The following is an 18870-nucleotide window of genomic DNA, read 5'->3' as shown; positions in this document are numbered from 1 at the left end:
AACACAATTACAAGCATAAAAATCATGAGTTTTTACTCAATATAAATGCTTTACCTGTAAATGGGTAATTATATTAATTTATTTTAATTACTTCATATTATATTTGATATATTAACTTGCTTAAACTTTTCAATCCAATCCTTTGTTTCATTATCAAATTATTGTTTCCAGTTTTAAAAATTTTCTTTTTATAGGCACAAAATTTTTGTATATATTCTGTAAATTTTTTGATGAATATTTACTATAATTTATATGACAGAAGAGATAGAAGTAATATCACAAGAAACTCACAATTGAACAAATTTTTTTTATATTAGATGTTTAAGATTTTTATTTATTATTGCATGCAGTGAATGAAGATTCTATACATAACTATATTATCATAATTACATAATTAATAATAATTATATTATAAAATATATAACTTACAATTTAGTATTTTCTGGGCATAATATTCAAAATTAAACATTTATAACCTATATTTCAATATTTTGATTTCGATTAATTAGTTTATATAGAAAACGTAATATTAACTTAAACAGAAAGTATATAATGTCAGTTGCTAAGGAAAGTCTAGTTATTAAATGTACATTGACCAAACACTAAATTCGGAATATTTTTAATTGATATAGTAACGTTTATGTTTATTACTATGTTCGCAATAAGCACTGTTACGATAAATTTCAATAAAACCTTGATCGTAATATATGTTTCACTAATATTATATATATAATTTATAATTTACTTTCCGTATGATTACATTAAACAGTAAATTAAATATTTTGGAAAAAAAATATAATGAACATATTAATTTCATGGTAGTTAACAATCTTATAATTTCTACATATATAAGCTTTATAATTTATAGACACATACATACAGACATATTATGATAATACATCATTTGACATATTTATTAGATTGTTTTTATTAATAAGTAATATTATATCCTAAAAAAGTTAGTACCAAATTATAATTTCAATTAATGTTTTCAAATGACACTTCTCATTATTCAATGAGTATCTATTTAAACTTATATTATTAAATAAGTGTAGTTTATATATAGAATTCTTCTTATAATATTGTTTAAAATTTAATATTAGAAATAAATTTTATATATTCGTTTAAAAAGAAATACACTTTTTATTTTTTATGTAACAAAATAATTAACTTATTTAAAAATTTGTTTTATAAAATGGTTTAAAATATCCATTTCCAAGTGAACCTAGATATTCAGACCAACTCTGATGCATGGATATATTTTTGCAACTTTGATTAGGTAACATATCATCTGGACATGTGCATTCTAATTTCATTCTATATATTTTCATTTGTCCAAGAGAAATTTTAAAATTTTCCTTATTATTCTGTTCTTGATATATCTTATAATTAATGCCCCGTTCATTTAAACATTCCTTAATAATGTCATCATTTTGCTTATATTGTAAATTTTTTTCTGACAACATTTTTTTCCAATGAATACAATTTAAGTCTTCTTGAACTAATATTACAGGTATTTCTGAGGATGGTAACCAAAATGTAGAAAATACTAAATCTACAGAAGTTACTCCTTTTGATTTTAAGATAGAGGGTAATAATATTCCAGTTGGTGGTTGCTTTTGTACACCACGTACTGAATATATCTGATTATTTTTTATTTTTATTTCTCGTTTTTCTCTTTGTGTTTTTAATTTAGTTCCAAATTTATATTCCAATACCAATTTTCGTTTCACATTTTCCTTTCTACTTAAGTTTTTTAATGATTTTATTACAGCAGTTTCCTCTTCTTTTGATGTAATATTAAAAAATTCATTAATGATGGGTTTTAAATCCTTAAAAAAAAAGAATGAATAATTTCTTTCCATTCTTTTCCAATAAAATGTTTATGTAATAATTTTATTACAAATTAAAATCTTACCATAAAAGCTTGACCAGTTTCTCTTTTTGTTTTGTTTATATCATATTGCATCAAATTAATTGTTCTTTTATGTAATATTGTTTCCTTATCAGTATTCCCATTATTTTGAGTGTGTAGATCTATATTGTTATTAAAGGTTTCAAATGTTTTACTAGTAATATTCATTTTATCATTAAGCATAACTTTTACAGAATCATTTACTCTCTTATCAAATTGATTAATAAATTTATAATTAATATTACTTCTCTCTTCTCGTATTTCATCTTTTCGTTGATAATCTATTGGTTGTTCTTCTTGTACATTAATTTTATTACTTTCATCATATAACATCTCATAATCTTTACCTATTTGTACATTTTTTTGGTTCCATTTACTTCCTTTTTTTAAAACATCAATTTGACTATTAATAGGAGCAAAGTTTTTATATTCTGTATACTGTTTGTATGTTTCATATGAATCTTTTTGCGTTTGTTTAGAGGTGCTTTCTTTATTTTCACCTTGATAAATTTTTGTAGATTGTTCAGATACAAAAGGTGTTTTTTCATGTAGCTCTATTCTAGGACTCATGGAATTATTATATTCTAAAGACTTCCAGTCTTCAGAAAAATATAATGATACACCAGGTGGTCCAACATGTTGACTTAATGCATATAAATTTGTAATTAGAGTAGAGTTAAACCGTAATTTACAGAGATCAGTATGTGATTCAGATATAAAATCTTCATTTTCTAGAAACTGATATTTTTCTTTGATTCCTTCATAATTTAAACAATTAACAGACCAATATAAGAACCAATCATTTCCAAATCCTTCAACAGTTACAGATAAACCAGACATTTCTCTACTTAAGCTATCTTCTATTGGTTTTTCTAACAAAGATTCACCAGTTTTTCCATCTATAATTGTTGCAACTGTGTAGTAGTATGTTGGGAAACCTGAACCTATTTGATGTTTTACCATAAAATCAGGAATATTATCATCATTGTAGTAACCAGGAATAGGTATACTTATTATTTCAGAATTAGGTACTGTATAATTCCAAATAGGTTCGAAGGTTAATCCATTATAAACTATTATTGTAGAATTAAACATAGCAGCAACAATATCCTCAATTCCATCTAATGTTACATCTACCAAAATTGGAGGTAGTAAGTTTCCTCTCCCTGTGTCATGGTGTAATTTCCGTAATTTCTATAACACACATACATAGTGTTATAATATAATATGACATAATACCAATTTTCACATTATCTTTAAATTAGTAATGAAACTTACCAAATTACCATACATTAAATTCACCTGAGGAATTACATACAATCCACTTGATTTTTTTTGACTGCTTGTTACGAGAACAAAAATACTTTCTCCATCTGGATGAACTAATTTCTGAGGTGCTAAAAAGAGTTGCTCTGTATTTGGTAAAACTGAACTATGTATAATATTTCCACTAATTCCTGATATTATAAGAATTTCACTTGTATGAATTTCCCTTGATTGAATAGTATGTGATGCAATAATATCACCGATGTTATCTTCATCAATATCAGCAATAAATTTAGCGTCATAAATATCTGAAAATTTCCATTCTTCTGAAATTGATAAATCACGAACTGGTATTTCCCATATACTAGCTCCATTATAGCCATTAATTGCATGTAGTATTCCACCTCGACCACATATAATACAATCATTAATTTTGTCATTTGTTAAATCTAAACCACAGTCAACAGAAAAAATTGCATGCGTTGTCCAATGTATCCAAAGGGTATCTCCTGTTTTACCATTTAAAGCTAAAACTCCTCCAAAACATGGAACTTGTCCATCAAAATATAATGCACAAATATATTCTGGAATGTTCTTCACATCTAATCCTGTGTATTAAAATATATTATTGTTTTAATATAATTAAGTATTAAATATCATAACTAAATATGTCACAAATTATGTACCTCATAAACTGAAATATTCAGCAAAAACATAAAACTATAAACTTAAAACCTGCAAATTAAAATATAAATATGCTCAACTTATAATATTACTAAAAGGTATTAAAAATTATTAAACAAAATTAAGATAAAATAAATGTTTATAGATAAGAACCTGTACTAAATCCAATGATAATATCTTCAACACCATCACCATTAACATCATTGCTTCTTATTGGAGATTCGGATATTAATTTTGGTAATGATCTGGTCCATAAAATTTTAGGTTTTAGAGATGTGCATGGAACAATATTGGACTCACGTAATGAATCTTTAAGATCATGTGATAACCAATTCTTTAAGATTGATATTGGTCCAGGAATTATATTTACAATATATATACATAATACAATTAAACTTAATAATAATATTAATGCTATAAATCCAAAACCAGCTTTGTTTGAAAAACTATATGTTTCCAAATTATGTAACTTTTTACATTTTCTACGAGGTGCCATTAAAGGTCGTTTAACTACACCATCATCATCTAATTTTACGCCATTTTTTCCATCTCTAATGAATACTTCATCATCAATATCTGTTAAGTCTTCATCATCAAAACCATCTCGTTCAACCAATTTAGGCAAAATTGGATAAACAGCAGACATACCTTTTACCTATAAGATATTTATGTTCTTAAAACATAGTTTATAAAGTATATTATCAGAACAATAATTAATTTTTAAACAGTTAATAAGATTATAAAATAAATATTAATAATACATATTGATAATACACATTGTTATTTACAAATTTTAAATGAGAAATAAAAGAATTAATATTTATCATTATATTTATTTGTAAATATACGATAAAAATAAATTTAGTGAAATAAAAAAATAAAAGAATAAAATTAGTTAGAATACAGGAAAATTAATAAAAGTTCAAAAGATGTATTTAAATTGTTTGTTATTTTATATTAATTATTATTTGTTAAACAAAGTTTATGTACTTTTGCAAGTGTTCCAAATGTTAGTTTCAAACAACAACAAATAAAATATATTCACTAAATTTTATAATGTTGTCATATGAGATTAATGCAAGAGAAGCATTTAAGGATTACTCACATTGAACATTAACATTAAGATTAATAATTTGAAATATTTCTTATTATTAGAAAACACAATGATATTAATCTATCGAACATTATAATGTACATAAATAATATACGAAAATTACATATAAAATGTATTGAAGATTATTAATAATTAATTGATGTCACTAGATCTTTTTATATTACAAAGTTAAAATATGCAATCTTTATTTTTTATAAGTATAGATTTTGTTTTAAAATGTGTGATAATTAATCAAATAAAACTTTATGTTGGAAAAGTATGGTTAAAAATATTACTTTGTTATAAAAAAGATATCGTGATGTTAACTTTAACATTTATTTTTACATAACATTTTCAATTAAAACAATTCAATAAAAGAATTATTTATCTGTTGTATTAAAATAGAGTTCCAAATAAATTTAAAAAATGAATTATAATTATCATTTATTTCTAGGGTATTAAATATACAGTGCCTCTATATCATGAATGATACTTTACTTAGTTGCCAACTATAGTGAATTAGGCTTGCGTTTCTTCCAATAACCGGTAGCGTGTATCTACGGTACCGGTGGATATTAGTTAAAATAAAATGTCGTACACTAAATTCAGTTTTTCATTTTATATCACGCACTGTTGCTTATTTTTGAGTCTTGTAAATGCAAGTGCTCAGATATCATTAAAAAATACTTTCGTGGAACAACTTACTGAAGAAAACTGGGATCGTATGCTAATCGGAGAATGGATGGTGGTATTGTGAGTTGAATTGGTTCAATGTCGTTAAATTTGATGGCGAATCGAGAATTCTGTTAAAAATATTTGTATATATTTTGATATTTTATCTAAAATTGTATGAGGTTAATAAGTTCAATTTATTGAAAGTATGATGAAAATATCGGAAAATTAAAAGAAATTTGTTGGAAATTTTAATAATATATATGGATATTATTAATTAATGTGTAGATATAACTTTATTATTTTGTAATTTAGTTATGCACCATGGTGTCCTGCTTGTAAAGCATTGGAACCAGTTTGGGAACATCTTGCTTCACAAAAGAAGGATCTAAATATCAATGTAGGAAAAGTTGACGTAACTGATTCTCCAGGACTTAGTGGGAGATTTATGGTTACAGCTTTACCAACAATATATCAGTAAGCATTTATATATTATAAGAAGAATACTATGATTGAAAATTTTTGATATTTTCTATAACATTTTAATATTTTCTTTAGCGTTAAGGATGGCATATTTAGACAGTATAAGAGTCCTAGGGATAAAGATTCATTAATTGAATTTGTATCCGAAAATACTTGGGAAATGATTGAACCAATTCCTAGTTGGAAGAGTCCAGCTTCGGTTCAAATGTCTGTTATTAGTAAATTTTTTAAACTATCACAAGTGTTGCGGGTAAAGATTGTAATTAAAATTAATAATATTAGTCTCAATTTTAAATTCATTATAAAACAATTTAGTTATTTTTATAGGGAATACATAATAGACTCATGGAAGATTTTGGATTACCTACATGGGCATGTTATTTGATTTTTGCCATTGTTACTATTGTTGTAGGTGCAACATTGGGATTGGTAAGCTTAAGTAATGGAATTCAATCATTTTAATTACAATTAATTATTATATTTACCTTGTAGTTTGTTGTTTGCTTGATCGATTGTATATATCCACCAAAACCTGTGATGCTTCAAGATAAAATGAAAGAAAAGGAAGGATCAGGTGGGTTTATGCAAGAAAAAAGTATACAAGATGAAGAAATTGTTGAACATGTTAAGGATGACTTAGTAGATGAAGAATCTGAACAAGATGAATCAGAAGGAGAAGAAAAAGAAAAAGATGCAGATGAAGATTCTAAAACTGAACCAAGTAGTCCAAATGTTCGTAAACGTAAGCCACGAAAAGCTGATTAGACATACTAATTTGTTGTATGTAAATATCTTACATCTGGAGAAAATGACAAATGATATTTAGCAGTTTGTAATGTTGATTCATCTTGATACATGAGGATTACAATACAAGAATATACTATGTTTGACAAAAAATTATAAGACCTCATCTAAAGAGATGAAAATAATAGACTTTATTAACAATTTATGAAATATTTTCAAATGTGACAATTGAACTTCAACAAATTTTTTGTGCAAAATTAGTAGCCTTAGGTATTATTTTGACACTATAAAATAATAATTATAATAATAAAAGATAAAATTTGGCATATTTTATCCAAAAATTTACAATAATATTGTATTCAAATATAAAAAAAGGTTTGCTTATTCGTATTAGGTGTTATGGATTGCAATCATTATTGTATTACTATCATTTTCACTAAACTTTTGGTAGTTACTGTGAAATGAGAAAATTCTCTTATTGCATTTCATTACTTTTCCTTAAAGAACTTTTATACAAATTTGTAATCCAAATGTTTAATAACATAGTTAATTGTAAGTAATTAATATATTTTTCTGTACAAATTTTTTTATTTATAAATTTTACATATTATAATGCAAAGAAAATGAACAACTGTCTTATTTATACATACACTGCTTTTTTTATATGATGGCATAAATATTTGTTTTCAGATTGTAAAAATGCTTAAAAATTTATTAGATATACCCATCAATTTTTAATTTTTTATATGATCTTATTGTACAATGCTTTTCCGGTTTTATAAACTTGCGAATTTTGTATGAAGTACTAAATGTATTTAAAAGATAAATGCTTAATTGAACTGAATCGTTTTATAAAATTATGTTAAAAAGATACTTAGAGCAAATAATAAGTTTTTAATATACTATGTAACTAAATTATTCATTGATTTCATAGTCTTAATTAATTATTACGCTTTCTTTTATATTTTTTAATACAGAAATAAAGATACTAATATAACAACAAACTTTGTAATTGTAAATAATTCTTAATAACTACATGTAACTCATTGTATTAAATTTTTATAATACTTATTTGATAAAAAACAAGATATTAAGTTACTGTATATGTGACACATACTAAATCAAGTCAAACACATGCTTAATAAGAAAAAATACAAGATAGGTTGCATTTACACTATTTATGAATATTTTATTATATACTGTAATTATTTGAAAACTATTAAATGTCTTCCATGTATGTTATATGCTTCTACTTTAAGAAAATAACATTATTGACTATAAATATAGTACATTATATTTTGTTATATTTAATTAATTAACTATTAATGTATCAATTTGAATTAAAGTTTCTGATTTATATACACGTGTACATAGACGTGTATGTCTATGTACATAGGTACATACATCTTATATTCCTTGAATATGAATAAAAACTTTACATAAAAGTAATATGTTAAGAGATTAGTAGGTTGTGCGTAAAAGAATTGTGGTTTTCAGTAATTTTTATATCTCTAGAATTCTATAGATATATTATTGAGTAAATCAAGATGTAAAACTACAAAAACTGTGTGAAATATTAATTAAATAAAAAATACAACTATTGATTAATAGAGATACAATGATTAAATACAAAATATAACATTAATTCACCTTTTATAATAGAAAACCTTGTATAATATAAATAATAAATTTTGGAATCTCGGATTTTCATAATAATAGAATAAAATCGCTTGTATTTGTAAACTGTAATTGCAATTTTTGGCGTAGATATATAATTTTAAATATTATGTTTAAAAATCATAATTTATTTTCAGGCAATCAAATATTTTCAACTAGCTAATATAAAAGTTATAATGTAAACTGCCTAATAAATGTATTATGCGATAATTATATATCCTGTTTTTAAAAATTCATTAATTGAAATTTTCTGCTATTAAAATAATAAAATTGAAAAACAGACAATTGTATTTTTATAAATGGCGCCATATTTAGATATTAGTTTGTATATACTTTGAATACATATAATGATTACATTACTAATTATATTATTTATGTAAAAATACTATTTATTTATTTTAATCATAGTATTGATAACTTGGAAGTAAGTATTTTTGATATTTATATGAAAATTGCATAAAAGTGAACCTTTCTATATAACGGAAGTGACGTTCACTACAATATATTATTTTACCTAATTACATATTATTTAATTAGACATTATATATTTTAATTTGTACTTTAAAACATCGTATTTGTATAATTTTTGTGAAATATATATAATTTAGGAACAGAATATCGAAATATATTACAAAAATATAATAGAAAATAAGTACGCATGCGTAATCACAATAAGTCAAAATCTAAACTGTACACCTTTCCGCAGAAACACGAGAGACACACATTGAAATTAACCTCCAAAACTTCATGTGTAACCACGTTTAAAACGGTATATCGATTTACTTTTATATCATTAACAAAATGTTTATTAATTTAATATATTATTCTAAACATAATAATTATTAATTACTATTAATTGTACTAAGGTCTAGATAATTGAAATAAATATAAAAATAAAATAGATTTATAGCACTAATTCCGATTTCAATAGTAATTATGTGTTTAATTTTATATATAATTTATATTATAGTAATATGAAATATAAAATAATATATTTGTATTAAAATGTCTAGAAAATAAATTTAGTTTTAAGTATATTCAATAAGTTATATTTAACATGCCGAAACGACATCCAGATTTTTCATCGTGTCTTATTATATTTAACTTCTAAGTTATTTTATTCACAAATTATGATTGTATTTAAAATTTGTTTTATTTTTTAGCTATAGTAAATCACTATCTATATTACATAGAACAATAATGGCTAAAGCAAATATGGTTAAAAATATTAAAAAACGATCAATAAGCGAGGCTGAAGCAATCTTACAGAAAACTGAGGTATTAGGAAATTTGAAAAAAGATGTTAAAAAAATGAGAACAGTGAATGGAACTACACAAAAAGAACAAACAAATAAACAGGTTAAAAAGGATGCAGAAAAAAAATTTAAAAATCAGAAGAAGAAAGATAATGATTCAAAAGCTGTTCAAAGTTTTATTAAGAAAGAAACAATTGATGTTAGTCCACAAAAAAATAAAAAGGAAATATTAAAAGAAGGAGAAAAGTTGAAATTGTTAAGAACGAGACAAGAATATCGTAAAAAACGTAAAGTGAATAGGCGTTTAAAACGTTATGGAGTAGCACTTAATTTAACTGTTGATCAAATAAAAGAAAAAGTTCAATTATTAGAAGGTCGAGAAAAACTCACAAAAACTGCTAAGCGAAAATTAGGAGCACTTAAAAAAAAGTTAAGAGTAAATGAAGGAATTGATAAGCCAAAACAAATTACAAAAAAACAGGTGGGGAAAGTAATAAATGAAATATCATTAGAAGGTAGAAAGAAAAGACAAATACAAAATGATGAACAAAAAAAAATATTGCAAGGGAAACTAGAAACTAAATTAAATAAGGAAAATAAAAAAAAGGATGTTAAACAGAATAAGATTTTACTCTCAAAACAAAAAAATGAAGACGATGGTGGTGATAAAGAAGTTGAGATGGATAATGAAGTAAGTGAAGATGGAGATGAAAGTACTGTAAAAGTCAAAGTAGAAAAAGTTGACGACGACGATGATGATGACGACGACGGCGACGATGACGATGAAGACGACGACGACGATGATGATGACGACAATGACGACGATGACGACGACGACGACGACGACGACGATGACGATGAAGACGACGACGACGATGATGATGACGATGACGATGACGATGACGATGACGATGACGATGACATTGATGATAAAGAAGATAAGAATAATCAACAAGATAATGACAATGAAGTTAAAAGAAATAACATGCATAATAAAAAGGAAAAAGGCAAACTTATAAATACAGAAGAAGAAAGCAAAAAGAAAAGATATGTTCTTTTCGTAGGAAATTTACCATTTAAGTAAGAACATTAATTTTTTTTACATTAAATTTATATTTTATATTTAAATAATTACATTCTTTTATTGTAGTATTACTAATGAAGAACTTAAGAAACATTTTTTGACTAAAGTAAGTCAGATAATTGATATTAGGATTCCTAAGAAAGATGCAAACACAGCACGTGGATTTGCTTATATTGAACTAGCTAATAATACAGATTATGAGGTATGTTTTATGTATAATAATTTGTTAGTTCTAAAAATTAACCATTTTTATGTTTAATTACGTATTATTGTATATGTTAACAGAAAGCACTTTCACTGAATCACTCATTTGTTAATGGAAGAAGGATAAATGTGCAATATTCTGGAAGTAACAAGAAGATAGGTGTTGCAAAAAATTTTAAATTACATGCCCTACAGAAAGCAGGCAAATTAGCAGGTGGAAAGAATAGAAATTATCAGAAGCATACAGGCAATACAGGAAAACAAAATATGAAAACGATAAAAACATAATTGTTAAATCAATAGGACTAATTTTAAATAAATGTTTAAATTTCAACTTACTGATTCCCTATTTTAACATTTAATATTAAGTTTTTTATGTATCAATAAAAAATTTTCATTGTAAAAAATTACATATTGGATAATATAGATAAAAAGTTTATCTAATAAAATTTGTACAATTTATTTATGTTATTAATCTGCTATGAACATGAAATCATCATATAATTGGATACATATTTATTAGAACAAATGTTCAACTTCACATATTTATATAACAATACATTATTTCAAAATTTATTTGCAGCAAATAGGTAGATAAACAAATGTGATAATTTTTTATAGCGATTCTAATACTCTATATTATAATCGAAGAACTGTAGAATAGTAAAGGGAGGTTAGAAACAAATTTTAATGACTCAAAAGATGTCCAAATCAGAAATAGCGTATAAAACAGTACAAGATAAAGATAACAATTCTTTAGATTTTAAAGCAACGATTCCATGGTTAAAAGAATTAACAGAGGTATTATTCTCAATTTTTATAATAAATATTTCATAAAATAGTTAAATTTTTAAAATGAATGTAAAGAAAAATGATATTCTTAATATATCTCAGGAGAATTTACCCGACCACATTATTTTTCCGAAGGAATTAAATTTATTTTTGAGGAATCAGATTCAGGTAATTGGAATAAATGCAATGTATAAAATTATAAATTTATCATATTTTATTAAATAATGATGTATTAAATTCAAGGACAAATTGGTTTAATTGTAAAATTAAATTAAATATATAAAATAAATAATAGGATTTAATTGCTGAAAATGGTTGTTTGCGTCGAGCGCTTGAAGAGGCAGAAGAAAAAATTCATAGAAGACAAGGAGTGTCAGAAACGGTACAATCAATGATTTTAGGAAAACCTAATGAGTTAGCAACTGGAAAGATTATTGAACTTAGTAAGAGGTGTAGAGAACAGACAGCTGAGATCGAAGTTCTTAAGTCTAAGTGTAGAAACCTCGAAATCCATTTAACTGCCAGAGAAACAGAATTGAAGAATGAACGATATGAAAGGAGACGTTTAAAAAATGACTCCTCTCAAGAGAGTGAGTTATATTCAAGACTTTTTAATTTCACATGCTATTCTTATACAATTACTTTTTACTATTCCATCATTCCATTATATTATGATCGAGATATAGGATGGTATCCTTGAAAGGTACCAAGAATAATCAGTTGAAGGATGACGAGGATCGAAACAAACAACTACTCGAAAAAGTACAGCAAACTCAAACAAAATTGTATGAATCTAGAAATACTTGTGTTAGTCTTAAGATGGAGATTAATAAATTACATAAGGTATTTTGTTTAGATATCTTATTGTAAATTTTATATAAGAATGAAGGAAGGGTGGAACAGTCTTTACAGTTGTAAATATAGTTATTATACAGTGAAATTGGTGAAAACGTGAATTTGAATAATTTGTCAAATCAATCTGGATGGCGTGGGAGAGCAGAGCAGATTCACCTATTACAACAAAAAATAACGGATTTGCAATCAAGACTGTCGGAATACGAAGGAACGCAAAAGTCGTCTACCGGTATTAGATCAAATTTGCCAATTTGTGGATTTTGCTTAATAAAATATATGTTAGTGTCTGTAGAACAAAAAAATGTTACGAATCTTCGAAATGTCGAAAAAGAGAGGCGACGACAAATTGAAGATTCAGCGAAACAACTTCGACAAACGGAAGTTGCTGTTGAAGGATACAAGAGGAAGTTAGAGGCTTCGAAAGCGAGAATAAAAGTATTGGAACACGAGTTGAATATCGCGAAAGGAAATATCGCGATATTAAATGAGAAGAGATCTCATGATAATCATTTAATCGAGACACTTAACGTAACTATTCGACGATATTGAAGTTGTTCTTTTCTGTTGTATATGATGAATATAAAATTTGTAGAATCGGCTAAAAATAACCGAAATAAAACATGAAGAACGCGAAGTAGATATGAGAAATAGAACAGAGAAGATCGAACGTGAGTATACGAATTTAAAGAACGACTTGCAGTCGGCGCAACTTCAGATTGATCGGTTACGTAGAAGATTAGAGGAACGAGAGATCGAGATAGATAAATTGAGGTATTTTGCTCTTAATTAAAATTTTGGACATGTAGATTTTTATAAATGTTCGTTATTAATTTTAGAAACGGAACAATTCCGGACATATTGGAGATTAAATCTCGAAAAATTACACAACCGGAAGTATTTTTAAATAATTTCAATGACACTAGTTCTCCTTGTAGTGTTCGAAACATATGTGAACCTAACGAGTACGTAACTTTAGCTCTTGCAGCTGAAGCTGAAAGGGAGAGACTGTTGCAGTTAATAACAGTACTCAACAGGCGGCTAGATAAAGAAAGAAATGACGTTGACGCACTCTCTGTGAGTCTTCTGCAACATTGTTTTATTTTATATCCCTTTGTTGAATTTTTAATTACGTAAATTATATGCAGAATACATTACGCAATGAGAAAAACAGATCAGCAAAATTAGAATTAAAGGTACGAAAATTAGAAACAGAAAGAGCAGGGATTGTGAAAGTCGATACCGGATATAGAACGAAATTACCAAAACTATTGAAAGCTACTGATAAATTAATGAATATGGAACAAATGCGGCTCAAGTAATTTTTTGTAATTAATATAAAGACAAATATACATGACGTTTATCTACAGTGTAAATTACATTTAACGATTTTTCATCCATTACACACAGAATGGAACTACTGCAAGAAGAATGCCTCGCGCTGAAAGCTAGATTGGATGTTGTGCAACAGGATAAAGCTGCCGATCTTGCGTCTTATAAACAGATTTCCGAACATGTCAGACAAATTTTTCATGAAGTTTGCAGGTATACAACAATAACAAATTAAAAAGTAAAATGTATTAAGAAATTATTAAAGATATCTTTTCCTTTCAGGAGTAAACCACTGCCCCCCATTGGTACTCGTTCCGTCATTACAATTTAACTAATTCTGAAACATTCTGAAGTTAGAAAATTTACTGTAATTATACGCCATAAAATAAATTTTCGTAGTTTCATTAGTGAATCACGAATTGATCATCGACACTTATTGTTAGTTCCTTCCGATCGGAATTGTGTAAGAACCAGAAAACTGTGTGCTATGATGTAACTGGGGCATGAGATAAGATGCAACGCTCCACGTAAACGCGCGTGACATCGTCGAAGCAGCGGTTCCGTTTCTACCTTTATTTTTTCTCCTTTTCCCTTGCATGGAATCTGTATTTGCTGTGAACCACTGTATTCGCTCTTGCTATTGATATCACTCGTCAGTTTTACACCTTCTTTTCTTTTCATCTTCATCTTCTTTTCCAAGATTCGAAAAAGATAAGTTGATGTTCAAGCACATATTTTGTTTATTTTCCCTTCTCGTTTTTCTTCTTAAGTTGTTTCTGATTAAAAAAGGAAATATTTTCTACAAAAACGGAAAGAAAAGAAACTTTAAAATCAATGTATTATTTTTTCAAAATGATAGTATATCTTTCTCTTTCAAATAGTACGATATAATCTGAACAAAATAACACGATATTTTTCACGCATCTTCTATATCGTCGCAGAAACATTTAGAAAAACGAGAAGTTTTTAATTAGCTCATCGGTACTTTCTGCTTTAAATTTTTAAAAATATTTCTTCCTAATTTTTCGAATAGAGATATAATCCCGTTCTACCGATTATACTTCGTGCGAAACCTATCTTCTGAAATACACCCTAAAACTAGAACTTATTTCAAAAATCCGGTAAGAAATATTTATAAAATGTTATGTTAAGAGATCGCACAAGCACATGTAAACATCTTGCTAGTAGAAAGTTTTCCAGTACAGAAACATCTTTTTGGTAGGAAAATTCAGCTTGGGGCGTTCCCATCGGCGTTAAGCTCAAGCATACAGGTGCGAGCTTACAGGTGTTGGCGCTTCTACCTGATAAGAAGCATACCCGTGACGTCAGATCACCGCAGGTAGAGTATATGAGTCGGGCCAGAGAGACATCCACGTCACTCGTTCTTGAACCTCTTCGTTCGTTTGTTCTGCAAGTTGTATCTGCGGGTTGTTCATAGATAATACGTTATCTTTTTCGTCAGTTCATTGCGCCATTTTGGTTTTTGGTTTTTTTTTTTTTGTTACACAATGACGTGCATCTAAAGAAACTTTGAACGGAATGTATGTTCATCCGGAAGTCTAGCGTGAGGCATTCATGATTTTGGGACCAGGGGTACCGAGCAGGTAAGTCGTTGAGTCGCCACGAACTTTCTCTCAAAGTAGATTATTTCGGGGCTCTTACAGTTTCAATCGTTGTAACAAAAATCGAACAATTAAACCCATCGGTGAACGCATACAAGGACTGTTTGTATAGAGAATTTTAAAGAAAAATGGAAAGTTTTATTTCGTCAGAGTCGCTTATATCCATTGGCACTGGATTTCCTACGACCTCAAGTACTTACAGCTGGAACTCTACATATCGTGGCCTTTTCATGTGTAAATTCCAGGGATATAATTATAATACTACTAGAGAATACACGACGTCGGTTTTGCGCATGAAATAATAACTATGTAACATACAAGTATTGCTAATGAAATATTTTATGACTCTAATAACGCTGTTGAATTTTTCAGATGTACGAGATATTCGTTCCGTGACATTGAGTTCGTCGTTTTCTAAACGAAAACGTTGTTCGTTACGAAATCTTGGTCACTATTTGTAGATTTCGCATTTTCATCGTGATGACGATATTCTCATAAATATCACAAAGAACATCGAGCTGGATCTTATATCAGATTAAGGGACCTGGGTTGATATTTGTTTAGTTAATTATAGCTACTTTAATTGATGAGCATGCCAGAAGACACGTTGGCGTTGATAATGAAATTGTTACGATTACCGTGATAATAAAGTTAAATGTGCCCTGTATTTGTTTAGATGGTTATAATATCAGGATCGAAAAATCTCGAAATTATATAACCATGGGCTTCTTTAATGTACAATCTTCGAGTAGAACACGATGGATATTTTGCATGTTGGCACGTTAATAAAACTATGCTTTTTCGCAAATAGGTGTGCAATTAAGAAGATAACGCGAAACTCATTAAACTTGGTAAATAGGTATCAATGAAACAAAGAGGACCAGTGTAACGTTTGATTTTATTCTTATTTATCTTGTCGAAAATAATTTTCTTTAGGATATTTTCAGAAAACGAGCAACAAATTTAGTTAATTTTTTATTTCGAGATATAGTGCGAAAGCAATCAAAGTTCTCAATTTCTTTTATTGTCACATTTTAAGATTACACTGGCTGCTTGGAAACTAAACAGAAAAATCCTTCAGCAGAAGGATTTTCGGTAATACCTCTGCGAGTCAACTCGTTATCGTTTTTATCGCATCGTCTACTGATAACGTGTAATCGTTGGCCTCTCTCAAAGCTGATATTCGATATTTGTCGTCAGATTTATTAAATGTGTGTTTTTTATTGATTCTTCGAATACACGATAGAAGAGAATTAAAAAATAAGAATATGATATGTGCCACGGCAATTATTCAAGCCGCGGAACGTTTCATTATGCAACTTTGTCTAGATTTCCTTTGTATAGCGAAATAACGAGGAAAAGCATAAATTTTGTTATGATGTTACGCAAACGTGTTTAAGGTATGACATGATTATGAGATTTTCAAGTATTCCGTAAGTAGTTAAAAGTTGCGTACAAAACTTTTTATGGCATTATCGTATATCATAAAATGTTTAATTATAGATTACGTTTTAATTCATATGAATATAAGTGCTCTGTGGTAAGACATGGCACATTTGTAATGATCATAATTTGGCTGCGAAATTCATGTATGTGATAAAAAAAAGGAAAGAAAGATACTGGAAAGTACATATATATATTATAAATGCAATGAAACAGCTCCACTACAACCAAATATCTGTCTGTTTAAGCAGTTGCACAGAGTCAGTAAAAATGTCAACTGAATAAATAGAAGTCTCGAGTCTATGGCACTATCTTAGGGAAGTTCTCGTGCTTATTCGTTTTGGGAAATAGTTGACATTTGTCAATTATTGCCGATATATAGTTACAAACATAATTACAGACGCATCGATCATTTATGATTCGATTATTTCAATATCGTTTAATTAAATTCTCAGTTATGTTTTCATTGTTAAAGAATTATTGGTTTTTTAAAGATTTTTTTGATTATAAGATATCTTCGAAATAGTCACGATTAATTTTTCACCAATTATGTAGAATCTGATAACCATTATCGCGGTAACGAATTATTCAAACTTATCTCGAATTGATAGAATTATCGATCAATTCAGAGTTCGATCCTTTAGTATCATATGTGTTGGCATTATTTGAAATCTATTTTTAGATTATATTGTTATCTTTGAACGGTTCACTCGATTAAATATTGATTTGCAGTTTAATGTATTTCTAGGCTTGAACATTTAAATAAACGCATCGGGATGAAGAAGAAAAGGAAGTGTTAACGACTCGTGGCACGAGCTAATGCACGGAGGTTATGTTTACCGCGCAATCAGGTGGCGGCGCTAAAGAGGAAGAAGTTGCTCACACCTCCCTGATAACAAGCAAAGCTGCTATGCTCATGCTATATTCCACCACTTTCTGTCTTTCAGTGTTTTCTCTCGAATATCCGGATCCCCTCGGTTAACGTTCGATAAAATATGAATACTCTGTGCAAATCTAATTTTTTTTCTTATACGAGCGACATTTTGAGAATTTATAACGTACATAATAGGACTTTGTCACTTTAGAGTGATGATTATATCATTGAGAACGGTACAATTAATTCCGAAATCTTTTCGTCTATAGTGTAGTCTAACTGTATAATGAAAATTATACGATGAATATTGTTTATAAAATGTAATAGTTTTAGGTAATTAGATGCAAACAGGGAGAGATTTAAATGGAGAATGAAGGACAAAAGGCATGCGCTATGAAGAGAGCTATCCATTGACAGTATGGTGATAGTAGACACTGTCATGGAGTTGCTCTCTTTGTGGACGGTGCTTTGCTCGACGATCATCAACGATAAAATGCGACAGATTTACGATGGAATGACTTTATAATTATTTATATCTTTTATGGTAAATTAAATTTGATATCTTTATCATTAAAAACAATGTATCGCATATAATAAAATATTCGATTTCCTTTTATCTTTCCAATTATTTTTTTGTGAGTCAAAGATTACTAGGTTCATCTCATTTGTGTTTAAAAACTGTCTTATATCGATGCACTTACTCATTAGATATTGGGGCGCAGTTTAAAAAGGAAATGAGTAGTTTTGATTTAAGCAATATTCTTTTATTTTTTGTTATGCAATATTTATATAAAATTGTATTCACTGAATTTCACTGATTTCGTCGTTTTAAGGGATCTATAAAACATTTTACAGGCACCAGACAGCAAACAAAAGA

At 27.5% G+C, this 18870-nt stretch overlaps 4 protein-coding genes across 5 annotated transcripts; 3 read left to right on the top strand and 1 right to left on the bottom strand.

Annotated features, from left to right (window-relative positions):
- Positions 1–1175: 1175 nt before the first annotated feature.
- LOC108555047 (uncharacterized) lies at positions 1176–5315 on the bottom strand. Of its 2 annotated transcripts, XM_017910528.1 has the most exons (5): positions 5255–5315; positions 4019–4520; positions 3194–3789; positions 1919–3109; positions 1176–1832 (listed from the first exon to the last, which is right to left on the bottom strand). In XM_017910528.1, the coding sequence occupies exons 1-5, from the start codon at positions 5291–5293 to the stop codon at positions 1176–1178; spliced, it is 2985 nt and encodes a 994-aa protein (XP_017766017.1). In that variant the 5' UTR covers positions 5294–5315. The 2 variants fall into 2 exon arrangements, 1 of the variants encoding a protein (XP_017766017.1); XR_001890741.1 differs by lacking the exons at positions 1176–1832; positions 1919–3109; positions 5255–5315 and adding an exon at positions 3868–3916 and having other exon boundaries at positions 3728–3789; positions 4019–4075.
- A 185-nt stretch (positions 5316–5500) lies between these two features.
- Positions 5501–10655, top strand: LOC108555011 (glutamic acid-rich protein; the record flags this gene model as incomplete). Its single annotated transcript, XM_017910485.1, has 6 exons — positions 5501–5711; positions 5946–6107; positions 6189–6363; positions 6441–6542; positions 6606–6877; positions 9698–10655. Coding segments are annotated over exons 1-6 (1833 nt in total), but the record flags the coding sequence as incomplete, so codon positions are not given.
- Positions 10656–10775: 120 nt separating this feature from the next.
- LOC108555010 (RNA-binding protein 34) lies at positions 10776–11366 on the top strand. Its single transcript, XM_017910484.1, has 3 exons — positions 10776–10870; positions 10941–11076; positions 11160–11366. The coding sequence occupies exons 1-3, from the start codon at positions 10776–10778 to the stop codon at positions 11364–11366; spliced, it is 438 nt and encodes a 145-aa protein (XP_017765973.1).
- Positions 11367–11780: 414 nt separating this feature from the next.
- On the top strand, positions 11781–14385 carry LOC108555009 (spindle pole body component 110). The gene is made up of 11 exons (XM_017910483.1): positions 11781–11879; positions 11973–12038; positions 12166–12460; positions 12574–12713; positions 12795–12954; positions 13018–13253; positions 13318–13496; positions 13562–13799; positions 13871–14040; positions 14133–14267; positions 14337–14385. Exons 1-11 carry the CDS (start codon positions 11781–11783, stop codon positions 14383–14385), a joined length of 1767 nt encoding a protein of 588 aa, XP_017765972.1.
- The last annotated feature ends 4485 nt before the right edge of the window (positions 14386–18870 follow it).

Source organism: Eufriesea mexicana, unplaced genomic scaffold (genome assembly GCF_001483705.2).
Source record: "Eufriesea mexicana isolate 0111107269 unplaced genomic scaffold, ASM148370v2 scaffold106, whole genome shotgun sequence".
Classification (NCBI taxonomy): domain Eukaryota; kingdom Metazoa; phylum Arthropoda; class Insecta; order Hymenoptera; family Apidae; genus Eufriesea; species Eufriesea mexicana.
This window is presented reverse-complemented; position numbering and strand designations above follow the sequence as displayed.

Coding starts and splice junctions, on each gene's coding strand:
- LOC108555047 (XM_017910528.1), bottom strand. CDS start 5,293: ATGTTAAAGTTAACATCACGATATCTTTTTTATAACAAA. Junction 4,521..5,254: donor GATATCTTTTTTATAACAAA/GTAATATTTTTA, acceptor AATATCTTATAG/GTAAAAGGTATGTCTGCTGT. Junction 1,833..1,918: donor AAACTGGTCAAGCTTTTATG/GTAAGATTTTAA, acceptor TTTTTTTTTAAG/GATTTAAAACCCATCATTAA.
- LOC108555010 (XM_017910484.1), top strand. CDS start 10,776: ATGCATAATAAAAAGGAAAAAGGCAAACTTATAAATACAGAAGAAGAA. Junction 10,871..10,940: donor GTAGGAAATTTACCATTTAA/GTAAGAACATTA, acceptor CTTTTATTGTAG/TATTACTAATGAAGAACTTA. Junction 11,077..11,159: donor CTAATAATACAGATTATGAG/GTATGTTTTATG, acceptor ATATGTTAACAG/AAAGCACTTTCACTGAATCA.
- LOC108555009 (XM_017910483.1), top strand. CDS start 11,781: ATGTCCAAATCAGAAATAGCGTATAAAACAGTACAAGATAAAGATAAC. Junction 12,039..12,165: donor TTTTGAGGAATCAGATTCAG/GTAATTGGAATA, acceptor AATAAATAATAG/GATTTAATTGCTGAAAATGG. Junction 12,955..13,017: donor AACGCAAAAGTCGTCTACCG/GTATTAGATCAA, acceptor TAGTGTCTGTAG/AACAAAAAAATGTTACGAAT.